Source organism: Pinus tabuliformis, chromosome X, assembly GCF_031772625.1.
Source record: "Pinus tabuliformis cultivar Carrire ecotype Pingquan chromosome X, CPIR1, whole genome shotgun sequence".
Taxonomy (NCBI): Eukaryota; Viridiplantae; Streptophyta; class Pinopsida; order Pinales; family Pinaceae; genus Pinus; species Pinus tabuliformis.
Window position 1 is genome coordinate 1,543,002,686 of NC_142308.1, and position 26,628 is coordinate 1,543,029,313.

At 39.4% G+C, this 26,628-nt stretch overlaps 1 protein-coding gene across 2 annotated transcripts in view; it reads right to left on the reverse strand.

Moving 5' to 3' along the window:
- The window catches only part of LOC149145934 (uncharacterized), a 264,965-nt gene that overhangs the window by 79,610 nt on the left and 158,727 nt on the right, over nucleotides 1–26,628 (reverse strand). For both annotated transcript variants that reach the window (XM_089447971.1, XM_089447970.1), the window contains exons 3-5: nucleotides 10,398–10,568; nucleotides 9,806–9,864; nucleotides 9,459–9,596 (exon numbers count right to left, since the gene is read on the reverse strand). In XM_089447971.1, the coding sequence (XP_089304097.1) occupies nucleotides 9,459–9,596; nucleotides 9,806–9,864; nucleotides 10,398–10,568 (368 nt within the window). The remainder of the gene's footprint in view (nucleotides 1–9,458; nucleotides 9,597–9,805; nucleotides 9,865–10,397; nucleotides 10,569–26,628) is intronic.

Here is a 26,628-nt window from a genome sequence, read left to right on the forward strand (position 1 = left end):
GCCCTAGGAGAGATTCTAGGGTTAAGGCAAAAAAAAAGGTGAAATTTAAGGTGATCACCTAGTATTTAGATCAGTGCCTAGTCCTTATGGGAAAATGGAGTCAAAGCAACCTTGTTTTTCAAACTTCGTTATCTCAAGGAGGCCTATTGCAGCGTCACAAACCCTAATAAGAAAGTTTGACTGCTACTCTAGACATTTATACTTGTTGGCAATGTAATGATGGAGTTTCAAGGATACAACATACATAGTAACCCTCTAGGAACATTCATTCTCATCATTTATGAATAATGCACACAATACTTTCACAATCTTAGTGCTTGTTACAAATTCGCATTAATTTAGGGCACATTCAAGATATAGAAATGACATTCCATGCATTAGACATTTAGCATAAGAAAGATATGACATCAAAGTACTTACAAAATAATGAGAATATATCCATCCATCAACAACATGCCAAAGAAGCTCCAAGACAATAGTGTGAAATTTATCCAAACATCAAAGTGCATTTATTCTCCAAAAACTCGTCCAAAAGTGCAGGTCCGAAATTCTCAAGAAGAGAAGTCAAAATCAAAAATGATGATGATTAGAGTGAGGTTAGGCCTCCTCTATTTATACATGTCATGTGATATCAAAATATGAACTAACAAGCCCCTAATATTACCCTAATATGCCAAATAATAAATCTACAAGCCCACCAAATAGCTCCAAAGTTACACAATAAGTCTCTCAAGAGGGCTAAAATGATAGACAAATAGTGCAAATGGTTCGTTGGAAGGACTCGACAAGTCCTCCATGTGCCAAACCGGATAGGAGGGCTCTGTTATGAAACCAGTTCAAGAAAAGATAGAAAAGATAGATCAACGCCTTAGAATTCAGCCTCTTCGAGGGGGCAACCTCCTTTACATTACATAAATGAACAATTCTTGGATGATTCAAATGACAAAACCTCCTTTCTATATATAGGAGTCTAAGGAGTCACAATATAATCCAGCCGACCTAACAATAATAATATAAATCCACAAAAATAACAATAGAGGGGTTCTATGGGGCACAGAAATAACAACATGGGGGTAATAGGGGCACAACAATATAAATAAGGGGTATAACTACAATAGTAATGGGGTAATCACTAGTATTATAGGGACCCAACATGCCCCTCTCCTTCAAAAAAGTGTTGTCCTCAACGCTTGAGAAGTTCTGGATACTTCTGCATAAAATTCTCATCCTCCCATGCGGAATCTTCAGCGGATAAGTTCTTCCACTTGATAAGATACTCTAAAATTGATCGATTTCGTAGCTGTCGAGTTCTTGTTTCTGTGACTGCTTCCGATACCAATATAATTTTTCCTTCCTCGTCAAGTTCTGGCAATATTGTTTGAACTGGGAGCTTGTCGCCTATAACCTTCTTTAAACATGAAACATGGAAAACGGGGTGCAATCGAGAAGCTGCAGGAAGCTGCAATTTGTATGCCATAGTACCAATCTTTTGCAACACCTTGTATGGACCATAATACTTTGGTGATAATTTATTATCCTTCTTAGCTTGCTTTAGGGACATTTGCTTATATGGTTGTAGCCGTAGGAATACCCAATCACCTACATCAAAACTTCTTTCACTGCGATGTTGATCTGCCTGTTGTTTCATTCTATTTTGTGCCAACACGAGGTTATCCTTTAAGAGTTGGAGGACTTGTTGTTGATGTTCGATGTGATGTTCCACTGCCTGAACCTTAGAATTTTCTCTTAAATATGATGTGATGGATGGTGGTTGATACCCATAAAGTGCCATAAATGGGGTCATTTTTGTTGCTGTATGGAAGGAAGTGTTATACCACCATTCAGCCAGAGGCAACCATTTGACCCATTGTGTCTGTTTATCAGATACAAAGCAACGAAGATATCCTTCCAAACATTTGTTTACTATCTCAGTTTGCCCATCAGATTGAGGATGATAAGATGAGCTATGAGCTAACTGAGTACCAAGACAAGAAAATAATTATGTCCAAAAATTTCCAGTGAAAATGGGATCTCTGTCACTTACAATAATCTTTGGGTTTCCATGTAGCTTTTGAATTGTTTTCATAAATGCAGTAGAAACTGTACTAGCTTTAAATGGATGTGATAATGCACAAAAGTGTGCATACTTGGTAAGTCTGTCAACTACCACCATGATGACACTCTTTCCCTCAGACTTGGGTAAACCTGTGATAAAATCCATTGAAACCTCCTCCCAACGTTTGTTTGGAATGGATAAAGGTTGTAATAGACCTGGTGTCTTAATTGTTTCAACTTTATTTTGTTGGCAAACCAAACATTCCGCCACAAACTTTTGAATATCTGATTTAAGGCCATCCCAAAAAAATTCCTTCTTAACCCTGTGGTAAGTTTTTAAAAATCCTGACTGCCCTCCTAAGGGAGAAGTGTGCAATTCCATAAGAATCTTTTGTTTTAGCTAGGAATTCTTACAGAGGTATAAGCGATCTTTGTACCATAACGAATCATTTTGCCAGTTAAATGTATCAGACGTATTGGAATCTTGTTGTAGCTTTCGAATAAGTGCCCATACTTCTTCATCATTCTTCCATTCCTCCCTTGCTTCGTTTATCCAATCTGGTTGGATAATAGAAATGGCGCACAACAATGCTTCCACATCCTCATCCTTTCTTGAGAGTGCATCTGCCACCACATTTTGCTTCCCTTTTTTGTAGATGATTTCAAAGTCATAACCCAACATCTTTGTGACCCACTTTTGTTGCTCTTCAGAGGATAATCTTTGTTCTAAAAAGTATTTAAGGCTATCATGATCCGTTTTTACCTTGAAGTGTCTTCCCATTAGGTAGGGTCGCCATTTCTTAAGTGCATGGAGTATTGCCAACATTTCCTTCTCATAAATAGCTTTGCTTAAAAACTTTCCCTTAATTGGACGACTTTCAAAAGCAATGGGTCTTTCATCTTGCATTAGAACAGCACCAATTCCATTTCCTGAAGCATCACATTCCACAATAAAGGTTTTTGTGAAGTCCGGTGTAGCTAAGACCGGTGCTTGGCACATTGCCTCTTTAAGATGTTCAAAGGACTTTGTTGCTTCCGGAGTCCATGAAAATGCATCTTTCTTCAATAATGTTGTTAGAGGTGCTGCTATTCTCCCATAATTCTTAACAAACTTGCGATAATACCCTGTCAACCCAAGAAATCCTCGCAGATGCTTTATGGATGTGGGGATTTTCCATTCCTTAATGGCTTTAATTTTGCTAGGGTCTACCTTAACTCCTTCACGAGATACAATATGACCCAAATATTCCACCTCCTGGACTCCAAAGAAACATTTGGATCTTTTTGCATATAATTGTTTCTCCTCCAATAGTTGAAGCACCCTGTCAACATGTTCAACATGATCCTTCCAAGACTTGCTGTAGATTAGTATATTATCAAAAAATACTAACACAAATTTTCTAAGGAATGGTTTGAAAATTGAATTCATCAAACCTTGAAATGTTGAAGGTGCATTGGTAAGGCCAAAAGGCATGAACAAAAATTCATAATGACCCTCATGAGTTCTAAATGCCGTTTTTGGAATGTCTTCAATCTTCATTCTGATTTGATGATATCCCGAACGAAGATCCAACTTGGTGAAGTAAATTGATCCATGCAATTCATCCAGTAATTCATCAATGACAGGAATGGGGAACTTATCTTTAATAGTGAGCTTGTTGAGCGCCCTATAATCCGGACACATGCGCCATGATCCGTCCTTCTTGTGCACCAATACTACTGGAGCAGAGAAAGAACTTTGACTTGGTTGAATTATACTAGCCTCTAGCATTTCTGCAACCATACGTTCAATTTCACTTTTTTGGACATAGGGATATCTGTATGGCCTGATGTTTGGAGGAACACTTCCTGGAATCAGATGAATAGCATGATCATGATCACGCATAGGTGGGAGATCTTGGGGAGTCTCAAATACATTGTAATGATTGTCCAAGACATTTTGGAGATCTGGAGAAATAGATGATTCTGATGTGGAAACATCTAGCGAACATAATTGTGCAATTACACCTCTTTGCTCCTTTTTTAGAAGCTTTGTCATACCATTAGAGCTGATTATCTTTCCTGGTTTCCCTGCAATACCCCTTAATTCAACTTTCTTTCCTTCCGTAGAAAATTTGATGAAAAGTTCTTGAAAATTAAAAGCTATTGTACCCAAGGATTGTAGCCATTGGACTCCTAGTACAACATTAGCACCTCCCATTGGAATGGAAAGCATTGGGCTAGTCAATACATATTCTCCCATGGATAGCTTGATATTATGGCACCTTCCAGAGCAATTTATTGTTCCTCCATTTGCAATCATCACTTGACACTCTGGTGCTGGATATAGGAAGCAATTCAATTCTTTTGCTACCCTACAATGAATAAAATTGTGGGTGCTTCCTGAATCAATCAACACTATTACCTTTTTCTTCTTGATTTGTCCTTCTATCTTGATGGTTTGAGGAGTGGTAATTCCCGCCAATGCATTACAAGATATGGTCGGATTTATTTGTTCTTCATCTAGGCTTTGTTCCTGGAGTATATCTTTTTCTTTTGACCTTTCTTGCTCCTTTTCTTCTTCCTCTTCACAATCTATGTAGAATAATTTCTTCTCAGAACACTTATGACCTTTAGTGTATTTGCTATCACAACTGTAACAAAGCCCTTTTGCTCTTTTTTCTTCCAATTGTCGTGGTGTCAACCTTATAGGTTGTGGAAGACTAGGGGCAACAACACTTCCGTTTTTATAGTTGTGAGTGGTATGCTTCCTGGTTGCCATAATTTTTCTTTCCATTTTTCTTGCTAACCTCAATGCCTTCTCTAATGAATCAGGTTCCCTACTAGGTGTTTGCATTTTCTTTCCTCGGGGCATTAGTTACCGATAATAATGCTTTACTATGCCCTTTGAATTCCGTTAAACCAAGCTTACGCAAAAATTAAAAAAAAAACTACACACCTTTTTTCACTTTGTAGAAGCCTGATATTGAATCTGATGTATCTCTGTAATTTTGGATCATCCAGTTCTGAAAATGCAACCTGTAGTAGCCTTCTGCGTCCTCTTTCCAATGCCACAAGTCTGACCCAAATTGGATTCTCCAAGGAAGAGTTATGTGAAATCTCCCACAGTGACTTGCTTCTAGACTAATTCAGTAGAGAGAACTTGTACGACGTGCCACGAGTCACTATTTCAACCTTTGGATCTGAAACATGCATACAAGAAACTACAGTCCGTCCTCTTTCTATACCTTCTTACGAAATATCAATCCCATCCCCAGAGAGGAAGTTATGACGATTTTCCCCAGGTCACCTGTTTTGAATGTAATTCAAGAGTCTGCAAAAATACCAACTTCCTCAAATCATATCTCCGCAAATATCGCGCGAAAAGCTCTGAAATTCAGACCCAAGGTTCAACGCGATTTCTTCTCAAATGGGTTTTTTTTGCGACTTCTGAAACGTCACAGAAAAAAAGTTATAGCAAAAATGCCACGCTGACCTGTTTGGAGCAGCGAAACCCTAGAATCCAAAGCTCTGATACCAAATGTTATGAAACCAGCTCAAGAAAAGATAGAAAAGATAGATCAACGCCTTAGAATTCAGCCTCTTCGAGGGGAAACCTCCTTTACATTACATAAATGAACAATTCTTGGATGATTCAAATGACAAAACCTCCTTTCTATATATAGGAGTCTAAGGAGTCACAATATAATCCAGCCGACCTAATAATAATAAATTAAGCCACAAAAATAACAATAGAGGGGTTCTATGGGGCACAGAAATAACAACATGGGGGTAATAGGGGCACAACAATATAAATAAGGGGTATAATTACAATAGTAATGGGGTAATCACTAGTATTATAGGGACCCAACAGGCTCTCATGATAATGACCAAGGGAAGGGCCCCTTGGTTTCCAAGCAAAACATCAGTGGTACTCCCAAGTGGTTGTGTGAGCACAATGAATGGACTCATGGGTCTCCAACTACATCAACATGTCAATACTCCATCCATAAGGGCAAGAATGACCATAGAAGCCCTCCCATGTCTCCCTAGGTGAGACAAAACTCCATCTGGGCCCCTAGACCATATGCCAAGTGTCCAGTAGAAGCATGTGGTTAGCTGGGCAATGTGGTCCAAGTGCATCATCATCTCTGCATGAGTGGGGCACGAGCAAGTCAAATGTGGTGCTGAAGGATCCCATGGCATGGCAATCAATGCTTTGTTGTGGAGGAGGCCCATGGCTCTCAACGCTCACCCTACAAGTGCCATCATGACCCTCTAGAGGGCTTGGATCCCGTATAGGGAGGCCAAACCCCAAGATGAAGACCCACCTGCAATCCTATATAAGATCCAATGCATCTCCTCACCTTCCAATACAACAATTTCATTAGTGCAAATGAGTAAATGAGCTTACAAATCAGGGGCCCAAGTGGACACTTCATAGCGGCATGCCCTTCCATAATGGACTTTAGAATGTACATGTGTCCCCAGCTTCAAGAGGGAGGTTAATCGAAGACCCTATTAGGTGGTTTCAACCTCTAAGGGAGTGACAGGTCCATGGTACACCTGTCAAATGACAAGTGTCATGTGATATAATTATGGAACGGAGGGGGGTAGTAGGGGAAGGCTCCAACCCACATGTCATGGTACAAGGGAAGTTATAATAAGGGAAGCCCACACATGGGTGTATAGATATAGAAGGGAGCAATCTGGTACATGAGTGACCTCAGGCCTTTGTTTTTCCACCCTTCTTCATATGTCTTTTGTCTTTTATTGATTTTTCTTTTCTTTTACTGCTCAGGGCTCTAGGGAATCAGAGCATGATGTGAATAATATAGCAGTGGATACCCCCTTAAGATTGGGCAGCTCATCGCCCACCAGGGGTTGGGACAATCATGGGTTCCTTAATGATGAAGGGGGCTCACATAGGGGCCCTAGGAACCAAGGTGATGACCACAATAATAGGGGTAGAGCTCATGTTTGGCTTTTGCCCACGTGCTAAATTTTTGCCCCGGCCATAAATTGCATTTTATGGTACATTTCCTGTTGTAAGTGGCCAAATTATGCTTTTATTTTTTTTAGCTGCATCAACCTCTAAGACATCATTCTAGGCCTAACCCAAAGTGTGGACAAGGGGAGGGAGGGACAAATGTAGACCTGGATGGGAAATATGTGAAAAGTGGTTATAATAAGCAGAGGGGAGTGATGTATGTGCTATCGAGCAGCGGGACCACGCAGCCAAAATCAAGGTTTCCCTTGTAGTGCCACTTCTAAAGCTAGTAGCCAATAGAGGAGATCCCATGGAACTAAGGTACAAGACTAACCGTCAAATTGGACGAGGAAACAAGACTACAGACCAAACCCATTCTTTCCGCTGAATCCCCCCACTAATCCATGTCCAGATGTGTCCATGATAAGTAAGCAAAAATACCCAATTACACAATGAAAAGCCATACATTCGGGGTTGGAAGGCCCACCTTCAAACATACGATCATAACAGATGGGCGAGGGCACATAATGGTTGGCTATGGTGGTAGAGAATGGTGGCACATCGAGCTATCTAGTGGCTGTTGGCTGCCAGATGAAGTCAAATCTAGGAGAAAATTTCTCCTATGGGTGTCGTTGTTATGAATATAATTATGTAAAAGTAATAAATATAGATAATAAATAATAAACATAATAATATGTAAATAAGCTAAGTCACATGACACGAGGACACGAGACACGGAGGACATGTAAATACGAGTATTTGACACGAGACGCAGCGACCCCGGAAACAGGACACGAGGGACACGTTATATATATATATAGATATTAAAAAACACTGAAATATAGTGCTTGATCCATATAGATATGAATCATGATGATATCTATTTAGTATTTAGTATACACTATTTACTATTTAGTAATTTACTAGTTAGTTTATTAATTTACTACATCAATGATGTTCACAATTCAATGTTCATTGTTCATGTTATAATTTTTGTTATTAACTTCAAACAAGTTTGATCATGTTCAAATTTCACATATGGTAGTTTATGAACTATAAATTTATGTATGTTCAAACTTCATTGTTGACTAGAGCGTTGATCGAGCTTTCCCTCCCTTTAGACCTCGAAGGTGTAGTGAGCAATGAGCACATGATGGGGAGCTGGGATTTTTATTTCAACACATGATCTATACATGGTCACTCGTGTATAATTAAGTTAAGTTCCGTAGGCTATAACACAACTTACAAGAAATTTAAGTGCTCCAAACTCTCAGCAAAGCATGTGAACACTCATCTCCTACATCTCTAGGTCCAGGTCGATGTGAAGTTGTGAGCATTGCTCTCGAATTTGATGGAATCCCTCACACTACACAACAAATTGGATTCAAGCGACGAGCAAACTCAACTTCGGTCGTGAACAATGACAAAAAAAGCCAAAAATAAGCCATGTTGCAGGTTTTAAATGTCACTTTTCATGGGACACGTGTCTTAAAAACCAAAAACGTTAGGGCACGTTTTCGACACGTCCAAAACACGTGTCTCGATTGGAGGACACAAAGAAAAATGTTTTCGACACGTTTTAGGGCGGTTTTCATGTCCGACATGAGACCCTGAGGGACGTGTCCTGTGACTTAGTAAATAAGTAATAATTAGTTAAACAAAGAGGCATATCTAAGGAGACATAACCGTTCATAAAAGAACACCTGCTTGGTATATAAGAAAGCCCCTCATTCTCAATTGTAACATCATTCTTACTCATACATTTTAATATATATTCTTGTATCTCAATGGAGATCTACATATTCCAAGTCTTCTGGAGTATTTAACTTGAAGGTCGAACTTTGTTTGTTCTAAGTGGTGGGTAACAAGATGCTTAGAAACCTCCTTGCAATGAAGAAAAGCCTCCAAAGATACATATAAAAAGCTAGTAAACTCATAAAAAGAAAAGAAAAAAAGATAATGACAAAAATATCATAATACAATCATGCTGTGGTAAACCTATGAAATAAATACAAAACACCCCCTTATAACATTAAAAAATAGATGGAAAGCAGGTGTATCCATGAAAATTGAGATGCACAAAAAGATTATCCAAACTGCTATAACTACTTAAAATGAAAAGACCCCAAACATCATACAGTTGTTAAATATCTAGATGTTTTGCCTATACTTTCACAAATTATCACTTCATTCACTTATTTATGTATTCCTGACCAGACAGTCGTTGCATAGCTACTTATCCAGGAAAACCATGTTGTCACCTTTTCTTTCCTTGTCAAACCCAGAACAAAAAGGGGCACTCAATCATTTTCATTTATAACAAAAATGTGAAAGACTGATTATGTAGAGATTCCTAGATGCCATGTAACGTAAACTAAACCCAGTTCAGAGTATTTTGTGTAAAGAAAACAGTATTTTGTGTAAAGAAAACAACCTTAGCTCCTTCATCACCAACTGGATTGCCAGAGAGATTAAGCGCCTTTAAAAAGTCATTCAAAGGTAGAACATCCGAAAGTGCTTTCAAACCCACAGCTGTTATGCCATTTGCTGAAAAATCTACCTCTTCTGCAGTCTGAATCATGAATGTTAAATTTCAATAATCCATATGGCTCATTTCTTAGCAGTACATGCTACAAAAAATTTCAGAGATTTTGTTAAAAATGGTGTATATCTATCTAGCACGAGCAATAAGAAAGATAAAACAGAAGGGTATTGTGAAGAAAGTGAAATTGCAACTAACTCTAGCGATTGGAAATCAGGATATTCATATGCAAAAATAACCTGATTGAAAGCTAAACTTTCAGCCAAAAATATTATTCCCTCATCACCAAAATTGCGGCCTGCACATGTAAAATCCAAAGCAATCAGGTCATCATCCTCATTAATTCTAACCATAAATGACATAATCATTAATTAATCTGCAAGGGTCCCAAAAATATTAAATCAACAATGATTGGGAAATAATCAGCCAATTTTCGTATACCTGTAATGTTAGAGGAAACAGTCAGTGTCATTTCGAATAATCTTTTCATTGATTGCATCAGGATTAATTTGATTAATAAGAGATTATTTCACCTATGATCCTAACAGCCATGACTGCAGTTTGTATCATAATTCAACCACTGATTGAAAAGATTAAGACGCAATAAATTTCCTAGTATTGTTGAGCATTAAAAAAGGAGTCAAGATTTACAATGAACAGGAATCTGATTGTCAAACTCATTGCAAAATTCCAAACGCCTCATATTCAATGCTGTATTCCTTAGACATGATCTTTCCCTTCTAGTTTAACATCTGCAAATTTTTGCATTGGCCACTGTCCAAAAATTCCTATAATCAATCCACTGTTTGGCTCTAAATGGAACCAACTTACCTGACATGTCAACACCCCTGAGCAATCGAAGTTCTCTCGCAAAATCACCGAGACGGTCCCTTGATCGTCGCTCTAGTTTATTACTTCCAGAAGAAAATGGCAAGTCAATACCAGTGGAAACCATATTGGAGGTTGCAGCATTGAATAATGTACCTGTGAGCTTAACCAAAGCTGTGAGCAAAAGAGAGAAATTAGCAATGCTATAAATAGTAACCATTCCCTTATAAGCATTTCCTCTTACAAATCTACTCAAGAGAGTCAACAGTGAAATTCCTTTCTCCAAGTCAGCAATTTCCTTAAGTAGATGGTGTGTGACCCTTCTAGTCCAACATAAGAAAAACTTCAAACAATTGCACTTAGAGAAGCAAGGTACTCTACAACCCAGGTGGGGGTGAAGAGATCTATCAACACTTTCTTTGTGTGTGCAAGGATGTGTTGCACTTAGAAAAGAAAGATATTCTACAGCCCAAGTGAGAGTACAGAGATCCATTAACATTCCAAGTGTGTGTGTGCATGTAACTCTGCACTGATCGTAGATGGTCCGTGAAATGCATTGGATATATACACTAGAACAAAACGATCTAAACTCTGGTTTGATCTACACCTTGAGGTTGCAAAAGCTCAAAGACACATCTCTTGACTTCACACAAATAGTGCACTGACAGGGGGCAGGTGGGTTGCAATTTCGGATATGCAATCACTAGCTTCACATCCTTGAGGTGCATATCAAACTCAAGTTTAGATAAATCTGCTTAAATAATTAATCAGTAAATTGCACAGGATATTCACCTACAGAAACAGAAATATTGGAGAAATTTATGTAGAGAGAGTACACCCTTTTAAGGAGTGGAAATGCCACCGGAGTCCAATTCCGTAGTTTCATTTGGTGGAGAGCTCATGTGGGCAGGTGACTCTTTGGATCTCGCAGCACACTGGAATGAATGCAATGCCAGGTGCTATTTCTCCAGACTTTAGTGGAGCACACCTAGATCCAGGATCTCATTGCAATCTGTGCCTTGAGGTACAAATGTTGCAGGCTTTTTTCTGAGCCATAAAGTTTTGTCTAAGTATGGGTTAAGCTCCCGAGTGGTCAAGAAATATGGGATAATGAGTGGGGGGGTCACCACTACTACAAGCAAGCTGTCTAGTTACAATGGCACAAGGCTTCATCCCAGTGGTACTTCCCTGCATTCCATTGTTGAGTGTAGGAGATGGGATTGCCTCAAGATTCTCAGGGAAAAAAGTGGCCTCAAAGCCACCTATTGTTGGTCATTTGGATGTGGTTGAGGGTCAGCAAGTGCATGATCTGGCTTCAAATTCCTAGCAAGTGACAAGAGGGAAGGCGTGGGTTTAGTTTTAAAGGAATGACAAATAAACAATCAAAAAAGTGTGTAAAACTAAACAAGCCACTGAAGCCTGTTTTGGGCAAAGACGTTAACCTCCATGAGGTGACAGAAATGGCTTCTTAGGTTTTAATTGGAAATTTTATTGTCGGAAGGATGGGTGAAGGGCCACTCAGTTCCTGGATAAATGATTCTTGGGTTCCAGTTATGGGATATATCCAAATTATGACATACTTTCATGTGAGAGGATGGGATTTCACCTAAAAATGTAGAAAATTTTCAAAAAAAACCTTGGCTGTTTATTACAGGTGGAGGCCATTGTCATTGGTTCTGAGACATTGATCCCCTTCTTTTGATGCCCACTCAAAAAGAGTGGTCGTTGTTGAAATATGTAACTAGGTTCGGTCTTCATAAATGTATTTGAGTCACAATGAGATGTATTTATTAAAAAAATGAAGAAAAATACTTTTATTATTATTATTATAACTTATTAAAGCATGGGTTTCATGCTTGGGTCATTTTGTTTTAGGTCAAAGTCCCCATTGAGGACTTCTAGGATTTATTCTGAGTCATTAGAGTCATTGTTCATTAAAAGAGACCCTTATTGGGATTTTGAATCATGTAAAAAGAATTAATATTGAGTCAAATATACTATTTGTCCCCTCCACACCAAGTCGGCCTCAAGGAGATCAAGTCGGCTTCAAGAAGGACAATTCGACCTCACTGGAAGGCTATATATACAAGGCAGTTTGAATTCATTTGGAGCAATTCACTCTCTCTCTCATAGTTCGATATACAAAAGCTGGAAGTTGGGAAATGCAAAGTTGAAGAAGAGGTTGAAAGGGGCTGAAAAAGAGTGCGAAATTTTGGAGGAAGGAAGAAGACATCAAGATTGAAATTTTGAGCCATCTATCTCTCACATCAGAGAAGTATCTAGGGAGATCAAAGTTTTCTTTGTCTAGTCGAAGTTGTTGTTGTTGTTCTGCCAGTTGCTGGGTCGAAGCTGCTACTGCAAGTTGGTGTTTCTAGGTCGAAGTTGCTTTTGAAGGGTTATCATTTGCAAGAAGGATTGAGGGCTGACTTTGTGTGGAGGAATTCTTTGTCTAGATCAAGAGTCTTGGATTATCTTGAGAAAATATTGAAGGAAGAATTGTTGACTGGGTTTTCCCCTAGATAGGAGTTTTGCCCTGGCTGTCCGCCTACATCTATTGTCCTTGTGCTATTGTTTTAGTAATTGCTTGATGAACTAAAAGACAAAAGAAGAACATAAAGATAAAAGAATCATAAGTAATTATCTATATAAGAAAATCTTTCTGCCTTTCTAATTTTCTAACATAGTATCAGAGCTAAGGTGAAGAAGGAAAAAAGTAGTTTTGAGAATTCACTGAAAGGAGTCTAAAGGATTGAACAAGGGATCATATAAGGAGCTCTCATAAGGGAAGAAGCTCACTATCTTCAAGGACAATGTCTAACAAAATAAAGAGTGAGAATAAATTGGAAGGAGCATGCATGGAAGAAGAGAATTGACCTCATTCTTGAAAAGAACAAGGTCTTGGAATTGATCAAAGGAAAGGTGAAGAAACCTACCAAAGAATCTAGTGATGCAGATAAAGCAAAGTTTAAAGAGTCAGAAATATTGACTATGACACTGATGTTAGAAAGCATAAAGGACAATCTTGTCCCATACATTTCCAATATAGACCATGCTCAAGAAATGTATGAAGCCTTATCAAAATTGTTCACTATCAAGAACATCGATCAAGTAGCAAGTCTGAAGAATGAATTAAGGACTACAAAAATGACGAAGGATGACACTGTGGCTTCCTTCTTTGTAAGGATATCTAGAATTAGAGATGAACTTCAAGCCATAGATGAAATTGTACCGAAAAAGGAGCTAGTAATTACTGCATTATTGGGATTGCCACCTACTTGGAGTTCTTTTGCTTCAGGTCTCAACAACTAGAAAGAAGCTCCTACCTTCGAGCAATTATGGAATGCTTGCAGCCAAGAAGAAATGAGAATCTCATTAGTATCCAACAATGAAGAAGAAAAGGTTTCAAATGCATACTCTAATTCTCACAAGAAAGGAAACTTCAAGAAGTCAAAAGGGCGAAGAAAGAAGGTTGATATGTCCAAAATAGAAAGCTACCAATGTCACAAAATGGGTCACTATAGAAGTATTTGTCCCAACAATCCGAAGAACAAGAAAAGAAATAGAGACCAAGCTAATGTTGCTAAAGAAGGATCTCCAAAGAAGAATAAACCTGAAGAACTGGATATAAGGGACTTACACTACTAAGTTCTTTGCTCTAAGCTGTAGTTATTTCATTTTTTTTATTTCTAGTATTTGTAGGTTTAACATATTTTGGAAAAACATTTTTGATTTGTTTTTAAGGTTATAGGTATCCCTCAAGCTTGGAGGGAGCCCTCACCAACTTCCAAAGATAAGTATCTTATTACCTTTTCATTTTAGTTTTACTTACTTATCTAGTGTTGCTTGCATTAAATACTAATCACATTTCTATTCATATTTTCCTTGTTTAGGAAAAGATTGTTGAATACTCAAGGAATATGAAAGAAGGCTTCACAAGACAAAGCATTGGAGTTACAAGAGTTGTTAAGAAACAATATGTATGCCTTAAGCTATAAACTCTACTCTCTTCATAAAGGTATATTCATTCTTGATAAACTAATCTACATTACTAACATATTTTGTGTCTAGCTCTCTTGAATCATAAAAATTCTTGATTGGGTGATTTATCATTAGATAAGTCTACCCTCCTCATATCTTTGATTTCTCTTGTGGAACCCTAGAAAGGTTCTTTGTAAAAACCCTAACTTAAGGGTATGTTGATGATAATGTGTGAAACCCTAGCCTACTTAGGGTTATTAATGAAGTCTAAAATGATTGATGCGTTGATAATGTCATGTTTGGGGTTTTGGTATGGTTATGAAAACCCTAGCTTGTTAGGGTTGAATGGTGATGACTAAAATCTCAAACCTTTGAAGTATTAATAAAGTAGGGTTTGCTTTGTTATGTATTGAAACCCTAGATCATTAGGGTTTGGTACAGTATTTGAGCAAAGACCCTCATAATGTCCTAGAAATGAAATCCTAGGTATATGTGTGTTTGTCCGATTGAAACCCTGGTCTAATTGAGGTTTGTTATAAATATTGATGTTTGTGTCTTGGGGTTTGACTAACACATGTTATGATATGCTTGTGCATGACGATGAAGTCCTAGATATATGTGTTGACCTAATTGCTAATGGTCATGAGTTCTAGGCAGTGTTGCAGGAAACGCCCCCCCTCGGATCTAAACCCCAAAACGCGATCCGTACGGATGTGTGGGGTAAACGCCATCCGAAACACGCTTCGGAAAAACCGAAACGCGTTCCGGACTGATAAACATGCTTCCTGGAAATTTCGGAAGCGTGTGCCCGAAGCGCATTTTGTACGGCGCTTCAGCCGTACGAAACCCCGCGCTTCGGAGGACAAAGAATACGGATCGTGTACGATTCCGTACACGCTTCCCCCCTTTCCGCCGCGTGGCCAAAAAAACGCTGTTTTTTTTTCATTTTTGTGTATGTTGACTTGTTGGGGGTGGGTCCACCTTGGGTTAGGGTGAGGAATGAAGGGATTAAAGCCCCCATTCATCTCTCATTTTCTCACTTTGAGTTTATGAGAGTTGGAGAAGAGAAGAGAGGAGAGCTTGGAGGAGTGAAGGAGGAGGAGCTTGGAGTAGGAGCTTGGAGGACTTCATCTACAAGAGCTAAAGAGGTAAGTGCAAACCCCAAACTCCCTTATTTTTTTGACATTTTTTTTGTATTTTTCTCCTCCCTCTCCTACTCTTTCCCATTGTTTCTACTTGCTCATTTACTTGCAGGTTGTCCACCACCTATATCCATATTCCAAGATGGTGTTCTTTTGGCTTCTATGTATCATTCCACTTTTGGTTTTAATGATGGCAAGGGGGAGTAGGAATAGAAGGGAAGAAGCACAAGAGGACAGTGGTCCCAATATGAGTGACCCAATGTATATTGAGGAGGAAGGGTTTGAAGAGGAAGGGGATGAAGTTGAACCTGAAGGGGAAACTGAAACACTAGAGGGGAAAGCTGCATTAACACCCTTGTGGAACTATGTGACCAAACTTGAAGGGGGAAAGGGTGGTGGAAGCTACAAATTTTTGTGCCCTCATGGTTGTCATGGAGGAAAACCATTTAGTGGTTCATATACTCGTGTGAGGAGGCATCTTTGTGGGGTGATGGACAGTGATGATATAAGGGTGTTGTGGGGATACAAATTTGCCCAAACATTTCATCTGAACAAAGAAGAAAATACATCCAAATAGAGGAGGTTGCACAACAAAAAAACAAGAAACAAAAAACTCATTCTGAATCAAGTGCAACCTCTAGATTTGGTAGCTCATCTCCTCATGGTACTTCTGGAAGCTTTGTAGGTAAAAGAACAATAGGGGATTTCCTTAATGTTGCTGGGAGGGATGATGTGGATGGAAAGATAGTCGGAGGGATGATGTGGATGGAAAGATAGTCCGATTTCTTTGTGCTTGCGGTGTACCATTCAATGTGCTTCGCTCTCCCTATTGGCATGAAATCGTGAAGGCCATCAATGAAGCCCCAAAAGGATACAATTCCCCCAACTATGAGAAAGCTAGAACAGTGTTATTAGAAAGAGAAAAAGCAAAGGTTCAAAGAGCTTTGACATGTTTTACAAATGAGTGGGTAGATTGTGGGGTATCCATTGTATCAGATGGGTGGAAAAATATTAGAAACCAACATTTGATAAATGTTCTTGGTGTTTCTGCTAGTGGTGTAGTATTTATTACATGTCATGACTCCTCCTCCATCAGTGCATCTTCACAAAACATTGCAGATCTCCTACTGCAATCAATCAAAGATGTTGGTCCAAATAATGTTGTTCAAGTGATCATAGATAATGCAGCAAATTGTAAGGCAGCAAGAAAAATTATTGAGCGTACTCATCCACACATCTTTTGGTCTGGGTGCCTAGTTCACACATTGAACCTTTTGATGCATGATATTGTGAAGCATAAAGAATGTGGGTGGATTAATGAGCTTTACAGGAGAGGGAAGCAACTCATTAAATTCATCACAGGGCATACAAGGGTAAACTACTTCTATGGCACTTACTCCAAGTTGCAGTTGCTTAAACTTGCAAAGACAAGATTTGCCAGTTATTACCTCACCTTTAGGCAGCTAGTGAAGGTGAGACAAGCTTTAACTAATATGGTGTGTGCTGAAACATGGGATGAAATTAACACTGATAGAGATGGTGCTAATGCAGCCAAGGACACTATTCTTGACATGTACTTTTGGTCACAGGTTAAATATGTTTTGCAATTCACCAAACCAATTTATTACATGATCAAGTTTGGAGATTCAGATCGACCAATAATTAGGGAGGTGTATGAGCAAATGGATAGCATGTTGGGGCAGATTAAAGACATTGTTGAGCCTAGAGATATCACCTTGTACAATTATATTTGTGCAGAGGTGGAAAACCGATGGGAAATGCTAAATGTTCCATTGCATGCATTAGCATATGTTTTGACACCTAAATACTATCATCCATCATGGCTTTCAACACCAACCCCTGGGGGGAGGGAGCAGGAGAAAACCACACCAAGATCAAGAGGTTCACAAAAAATATATGATTGCATTGAGTAAATTAGTCCCTGATGAGGAGGAGGCTGCCATGGTACGGAGACAGTTGAGCAACTATACGCTTAACACTGGTCCATTTGGGAGCATGCATGCAATTAGAGATCAAGATACTTTTTATTCTCTTGAGTGGTGGAACATGCATGGAGGGGCTACTCCACTTCTACAGACTTTGATATTGCGGGTGCTATCACAGGTGGTAAACTTCTTCTGCAGAGAGGTGTTGGAGCTCTTATTCTTTCATCCACAGTGTTAAAAGGAACAGGTTGAGTTTAGACCGGGCAGAGAGCTTGGTTTATGTTCATTACAACTTGCGACCATTGTCCCATTATTGTGATGATGCAAAGACTAATAAAGACCTTAAGATTTGGGACAAGAATCCAGAGGAGCCTAATTTGGAGGATGGAGTGTTGCGATTAGAGCAATTAGAGGATGCTCTTATCCAGGTATGTCCATTATGGTATGAATTTTCTTTATAAAGCATTTCTCTAATTCATTTTTTTAAATTTTTTTTGTTAACTAGTGTTTTTTTTGTATGAATTTTTTGAGCAATTCCAGGATGATGATGATCGTGTTGAGATGCCACCCCCATCTGGTCCCTTGGTTCCTAGGTTCCATGGTTCAACGCCAACAGCAGGGGATTCGTCTTCATCGGTTTCAGTGCCACAACTTCCACAGGAAGCATCTTCTTCATTGCCACCACGTGGAAGCCCGCCACCACGTTCTCTTCGTGGTGGAAGGAGGAGAGATTAGTAGATATATTCACAATTTACTACTTTTGTCATAGATTAATCATTAGACTTGTAGGCTTGTGAATTTGAACCTTTTTTGTCTTGGCAGTTACCAAGTGACATATTTTGTAAACATTATTATTTGAATTTTGGACATGACAAATGTTGACAATTGCTCACTTGCTAGATAAATCATAATATGCTCTATGTTTTATGTTTTATAATATGCTTAAATGTTTTATGTTTATAATATGCTTAAAAATTTGATGTATGTTTGTAATTGCTACAATATAGATGGTTGATGTTCGAATAATTAATCAGTGATGTACATACTAGTAACTACAATAGAATCATGGATGCCATATCTATCTTGATTTATGCAAAAATATGCATGTTTTCATGTCTTCTACAACTAATTTGGTATTTGGGATGTTTGTTTTGAGTATAAATGCAAAAAAATATAAATATATATATATATAGCAGACGCTTCGCTTCCTAGATTTTTGGAAAATGACGCTTCCACGTCCCTGCTTCGTGCAACATTGGTTCTAGGGTTTGGAACTAAGCCCTAGTCGAAGTTTGATTATCTAGGATGATAGTATTTGTGAATTCTAGGGTGTTGTAACTAAACCTTAGTAGAAGTTCAAATCTCTAATATATGATGACAATGTGATAATTTGAGATTTGTGTAAGATTGTTGAAATCTGAATTTTAGTTATGATTGGTTTTGATTGTTGGAGCTTAATGGCTCATGTGTGAAATCTAGGATCTTGCACTAAATCCTAGTGGAAGTCTAACATATGAGTTCTAAAGTTGTTAGATGCATTGTAGAACAATATTTGTTTGAATTGCTTCTAGGGTTTGCAATATTTTGTAGTAGGGTATGTCATACCTCTGGAAGAAATATTGAAGCCTTAGATATAATGAAGATCGTTCTCTTGATAGAGGTGCTCGAAGTCTTGATAATGAGACCTAGGGTTTATGACAAAAACCCCTAGCATATAGTCGAAGTATAAAAGTATGTGTTTCTTGTTTGTAAACCTAACTAAGTTTAGGTATTTAATGTATAAAGTCTAATGCTTCCATTATTGTATAATTCTAAAATAAGTTAACTTCATGCTTCTATAGATTTTGTTGTACTTGCTATCTAAGTTGTGCAGGTACATAATCTTCAAGATGGTGAAGATGTTCGTAAGTAAAACTGATATAATAAGCATGATGAAGAAAAGTTATAATGGCCATGATAACTTTAATAAGAAGGATGGAAGCCTTGAAAGATTCTTCGATGTCGTAAGAAAAGAAGTAGAGCTCCCTAAGTTTAAGAGGAAGCTTGGAAGAAAAGAATCTCCCTAAGTTAAGAGGGAGCTTAGAAATCTCCCTAGTTGAGAGGGAGGGCATATCATAGTCATGATGGACACCTTGAAAGAAGAAATTGGACAATGTATTTTGAGGGGCTGCTAAGATAAGAAAAGTCGGATCTATTTGTAGAATATGTTGCTGCAAGTAAAGTAGGAAAGGAAGATGTATGATTTAGGAATATTCTATCAAGATTCATTTGAAAATCCCACAATGATAAATTGAGAAGCAACATCAAGTTGTTTGAAAGACCCCGGAGGTTTGTATTTATTTATGAACATTTGAAAGTTTGTTACTGATTAGGGTTGTGCTTGTACAAGTAAATCTCTTAGAGGTTGATAGCATGTTTTACATGCTTATTGGTATCGACCAGTTTGATCGGGAGAGATATGTTGTTACCAATCTGTTCGATCAGGAGGATTTGTTACCAACTGGAATCATCACGAAAGTTGAGGCTTTGTGTGTGAGACACATTGCCTAGGAGGACATATGGCCGACACTTTGTGTCGACCTCTACTTCCTGAAGTAGGGAGGGTGGCGTTGGTCATGAAGCTCTGACCTCGGATACGTACCTAGATCCCTGGGTTGATAGTTAGAAAGTAAGCCTGATGGTACCTAGAGAAGCTGAAAGCTTTAGTCCATCTTAGTCCCACCTAGATAGATTGCCATGGTCAAAAATCTAGTCCATGGCATTGTTAGTGCCTAAACTGTTGGAGGACCTTGGATAGATTGCTCTGGTCAGAAATCTAGTCCATGGCATTGTGGTGCCTAAATTCTTCATGGTTCATGTGTTTTTGAGATCTTCCTTGTACTTGTACTTACGAATACCTAGGTTGAAGTATGTAACTAGGTTCGCTCTTCATAAATGTATTTGAGTCACAATGAAATGTATTTATTAAAAGAATGAAGAAAATTATTTTTATTATTATTATTATGACTTATTAGAGCATGGGTTTCATGCTTGGGTCATTTTGTTTTAGGTCAAAGTCCCCATTGAGGACTTCTAGGATTTTATTTTGAGTCATTAGAGTCATTGTTCATTAAAAGAGACCCTTCTTGGGCTTTTGAATCATGTAAAAAAAATTAACATTGAGTCAAATATACTATTTGTCCCCCCCACACCAAGTCGGTCTCAAGGAGATCAAATCGGCTTCAAGCAGGATAATTCGACCTCACTGAAAGGCTATATATATGCAAGGCAGTTTGAATTCATTTGGAGCAATTCATGAAGAAATTTCAACCCCCACTCCGGTTATCAGTTTTTCTTATCACTCCATGCATTTAGTTTTAAATCCAAGCATGATAAAAATTCTAAAATCTGGAAATGACAATATTTTCTGAAAACACAAACTTAGAGATTTCACAACTACTAAAATTGCAGAAATAAAACACAAGAAAATTATGACAGCCACAAACAGAAAATAACACAGTGATTTTTGGTCAATGTGACCCTAGAAAAAACCCCTACAGCGCTTCGGAAAAACCAATTTGAGAGCTCTTCTTTATTTCTGAAAATGCTTTTACAGAGAAACAGAAATACACAGTAAAAATTCCAGCAACCACAAGTTACAACTTATCTCGATTTTCGTGCTTGCACTCCACCTCGAAAATCGTGCCAATCTGCAAACAACCAAAACAGAAATTTTCCGGAAATAAAACAACATTAAATGTTGTACGGCTAGCCTCGAAAAATGTGCCCAGAACTTGTTGAACGGACTATACGGATTTCAGCGATACGACTGCCGCAAAAATTGTGCCCAAATCTGCCTTGAAATTCATGCCCTTTCTCCTGTCCCTCTTCCTCAATTTCTTTGTTGTCCCTCTTCCTCGTTTTTTGTGCCTTCCCCCTGCTGTACGGTTTTGCCTTGGGATGCGTGCCAATAAATGCTACTGCCCAGATTTGCTGAAATGTCTTCTTGCTGCTCTCCTTCACTTCCTCACTGCTCAGAAATTTTCTCCTTGCTCTCTCTTCTCTTTTTCTCAAATGCTCATGAAATAATGAATTGATCTTTTCCTCTTCTCTTCTCCTTTTACTCTCTAAATGACCTCTTGGGTTACCCTAAGATCTAATGGCTGAGATTCATTTAGATCTAGGGATGAGAATAAATGTGCATTTAATTCTCACTTTCTATTTTTTAACTCACCCACTTAAATAAAGACCCACTTAGCTTTTTATTTCCATAGTCACTTTTTCACTTTCTAATTTTTCATTGACTTTAATAAAGTCACTTTTAAATTAGAATGTAACTTTACCACTTATAAAGTCACTTTTAAATTAGAATGTAACTTTACCACTTATAAAGTCACTTTAGGAGAAAAGTAAAAAATAAATTTGGACACTTTTCCCTAGGCCAAAGATCAAAGCCTTAGGGAACCACTTGTCCTCTGGTACCCAAATTTTAACACTCCCTCTTACCGAGGAAAGTGTTCCTCACCACTCCCATCTTGTCTCTGAAGTAGACATGCTTGCCCCGTGGTAAGGCTTTGGTGAAAATGTCTGCTACCTGCTCATTTGTGGAAATGTACTCAAGCTTGACAGCTCCCTTTTGGACATAGTCTCTAATGAAGTGATACTTGATCTCAATATGCTTTGACCTGTCATGAAAAACTGGATTCTTCGTGAGTTTTATGCAACTCTTATTATCACAGTAAATTATTGAAGGTCTCAATGCCTGACCAAATAGAACAAACAACACCTTGCGAAGCCATATGGCCTCACAACTAGCCAAACTAGCAGCCATATACTCTGCCTCAGCTGAGCTCAATGCAACTGATTGTTGTTTCCAGCTGATCCACGACACAACTACTGAACCCAACCCAAAACAGCACCCGAAAGTATTCTTCCTATCTGAAGCCAATGTTTTAAAAGCCGGCTGGCTCGGAACCGACTTGGCCGAGTTGGTCCGAGCCGGTAAAAAAATTTGCGACTCGGCCGTCGAACCGGTTCGGTCGGCCGAGTTAACACTGACCCGGCCGAGTCATGGCATGACTCGACCCGGTCAGTCTTAACTCGGCCAACTCGGCCGAGTCCGTATCAACTCGGCCGGGTCACTTCATGCGGCCAGTAAACCCCAAAAACGCAATTTTTTTTATTTTTTAATGTTTTTTCTGAGTGTGGGGGACTCCAAATGGTTTTATTAATTGGTTTTTTGGTCTTTGGGGTCCATTCCCCTCTCCTAGTATTGATAACTATTCAGATTTCATGGTAATGTTAAATTCTTAACGTGAAAGAGACATTCTCCTTAATCTTCAATTTCATCCTTTTACTTAAATTTTTAACATTACCATAAAATGACTCAAGATGTTTGAGAGTAGTTTCGGCCTCATTGGATTTCATATGGAGAAAGTAGAATTTTAGATTTCATTCAAAATCCAACAGACTTATCAATTTTTCAGGATTTCAGGATTGGGGGATTGCAATGTTTCCATTGAATTTTGTCATGTATTAGGGTATGGAACTCGTATTTAATCAAGAGCACCAATCCCTCTATGTACCTTGATGTTAGTGACATTGGTTGTCGAACTCCTCCGAGATTCGCTCCCAAACCGGGAGCTTCTAAAAATGTCGCTCCCGCTCCCGTTTTCGCTCTCGCTCCCCACTTTCGCTCCCGCTCCCAAGTAACACTGAGCCAGATGATGTTGGAAACTCTAGCAGTAGCCAGTAGTACTGGTCACAGACTTTTGTTGTAGAGGCCATTTATAGCCTCCTTAGTTATGTGTTTTTGTTTTGATCTCTATATCATCATCGTGTATGTATTGGACAGTGCACTAGGTGCCATTTTGATATAATGGATATATTCATGAGCCTACTTTGATCATATGTTGTCTTCTATCTATATTCTAATGTTGTGTGTTTGGAAACATGAATAAAAATCTTTAAAATTATGTGTTTTTATAAAAAATAAATATTTAATGTATTTTTTACAACGACCAAGTCATTGAAATCGAGCCGGCCGAGTCGATACCGAGTCGGAGTCAGAGTCGGAGTCGACCCTCGGCTGAGTCCGAGTCGAAGTCGGAGTTTTAAAACATTGTCTAAAGCACAACCTGCCCAATCTGAATCTGTGTACCCTACCAGTGTCACTCCATCACCCTGTCTATAATCCAAACCAAAATCCACAATCCCCTGCAAGTAACGAAGAATGTGTTTTGCAGCCACCCAGTGCACTCTCCTGGGCTCACACATGAACTAACCCATAGTGTTAACTACAAAACATATATCTGGTCGAGTGTTGACCAAATACATCAATTTACCAATCAGTTATTTGTAGAGTATGATCCACCAACTCGGAATCAGAAGCGTGAAGCTTCTTCCAGTTAGTGATCATAGGTGTAGACATGGGTTTGCAGTCCTCTATGTGAAATATGCTAAGAATATCCACAATGTACTTCCATTGTCCCAGGAATAAATGCCCCTCCTCTTGCCACACCTCCAATCCCAGAAAATAATGCATCAAGCCGATATCCTTCATGTCAAACTCTGAAGCAAGATCTCTCTTGCAGCCCTCAATGAGTCTCTATGCACCAGTGATTATCAAGTCATCAACATACAACACCAGAATGAGAGGCTCCTCACCCACCACAATGAAGTATAGGTTCGGATCAGCCTCACTCTTTGTGAAACCCAACTGTGCAAGTATGTATCAATCCAAGAGTACCAAGCTCTAGGAGCTTGCTCCAGGCCATAGAGTGTCTTTCTTAATCTACATACATGGGACTCCTTCCCATGCACCTCAAAGCCCTGCGGCTACTCAATATAAACCTCCTCCTAAATGAAGCCATTGAGAAATGCGGTCTTCACATCCATTTGGTGGATCTTCCAACCCATCTCTGCTGAAATTGCTATAATGGAGCAAATAGATCTATACCGAGCTACGGGAGCGAAGGTCTCCTCATAGTCAACTCCCTCTACCTGTGAGAACCCTCTCGCCACAAATCGAGCCTTGAACTTCTCGATGTTGCCATCTGCAACATGCTTTATCTTGAAGAGCCATCTGGAAGTAACAACTGATTTACCTTCAGGCCTTGGCACTACCTCCCAAACATCATTCTTCATAATAGAATAATACTCTTCCATCATGGCCTCTCTCCAGACTTGCTAGTTGGCTGCCTCCTCATAACTAGAAGGCTTGGAGTCAACAATGCTTGTTACCAATGCCATGTAACTACAGAACCGCTCAGGTGATTTACTCTCTCTAACCTGTCTCTATGGCCCAGCAACTGATGTGGCCTCACGCAAGGTATCTTGAAGCCACTTGGGCTTCCTCTTCCCTGAGCATACTTCTCCCAAGGAGTGAAAGAATCCTCATCATCATCAGAAGCCTAAACTCCTTAAGGCCTACCAACTAACCTCATGCCTGAATCTGTGCCTGTAGATGCTGAAATACCGTGTGAACTGTCCATTAGTGAACTACCCTGTGAACTACTCTACATATTGCCCTACATGCTGCCCAAAGAACCATCCACCTGACTCTGAGAGCCACTGCTCACTGATGGACCTGACACTGTAATAGATGTACCTCCTAATCCTTGACCACTGGATCCCTGTGACTGACTCAGCTTCTCGTAAGGGTCTAGTGGCTCTGGATACTCTAACTCTCGTGACCTCCTGAAATCTCTCTCCTCCTCGAACTTCACATCCCGCCTGACAACCACTTTCCTCTGCACAGGAATATAAATCCGATAAGCTTTCGAGGTCTCGCTAAAACCCACAAAGATGCCCTTGTTTGCAGTGGGCTCTGGCTTGGTCTTGTTCTCCTTGGGGGCATAGGAATATGTAAGGCACCCAAAGATACAAAAGTGCCCAACATCAAGCTTCTTCCCAAAAAAAGCCTCCTCCAGAGTCACATTCCCCAAGGCACAATGTGGACTCATGTTCTGCAAGTACATAGCAGTGTTGCAGGCCTCTACCCACAAAAATAAAGGTAACCCCTGATCATGAAGCATGGCTTTGGCAGCCCCTACAATGGATCTGTTCTTTCTCTCCGCAACCCAATTCTGCTGGGGGTTGTAAGGAACTGTGAACTCCCTCCCAATGCTTGCCTCAGCACAAAAATCAACAAACTCACCAAGGGTATACTCCCTCCATTGTCCGACCTAAGGACCTTGATCTTCCTACCTATCTGGGTCTCCACAAGAGCTTTGAACTCTTGAAACCACTTGAAGACCTCACTCTTGGTCTTCAAGAAATAAATACAGGTCTTCCTGGAGTGGTCATCAATGAATAAAACATAGTACTCATAGCCACTCAAGTATACATGAGACATCTAACCACTCACATCGGTATGAATCAAGTCAAGGATCCTAGTCGCTCTGCTGTCACTGCTGGGAAAAGGGGATCTGGCAAACTTCCCCATAGTACATCCCCTGCATACATCAAGGTGATCAGAACTGAAATCTGGTACATCAGTGGTGATCTCCCGCAATGTACTCAAGGCCCCATGATACATGTGCCCCATCCTGCAATGCCAAATCTCACACAACTCTGAACTGCTAGATCTGTTGTCAATCCTATCTCGGGTGCTGCTACTCAATGCCATCAGGGGCTTGAATGAGAACTTGTATACCTTGGCATGGCGCACACCAATCACTCTAGCTGAAGAAGCTGGAGTTCCCCTAGGATATATAAGCACCTGCCCTCTCCTGAACAACACATCATACCCTCTGTCCTCAAGTGCTGAGACGGATATCAGGTTCTTCTTCATTCCAGGCACATATAGAACATCTGACACTTTCAAGGGAGGTTTGGGTCCCCTATCAAATGTCAATGTCCCCACACCGACTGCTCTAACCATGCTGTCATCACCAAGTACTACCTCCATATCAGTATCATCCTTTGAAAGCTCTGAGAAGTACTCTCTAACTCCTGTCATATAGCGGGAAGCACCACTGTCAACATACCAAATGCTAGAAGATGCTCTGCTAGTAGTGGAGAGTGCACACTCCCTTTGAACCTGTATGGCAGGTGATCCTACACTAGTGGCCTCATAAGCTATGAACCCAAACTCCCGATCAAAGCTCTCTATCACTGCAGAAGTTACCATGGGTTTGTCTCTCCATTTCTTGTTCTTCTTCTCCGGACACACAACAGCATAGTGTC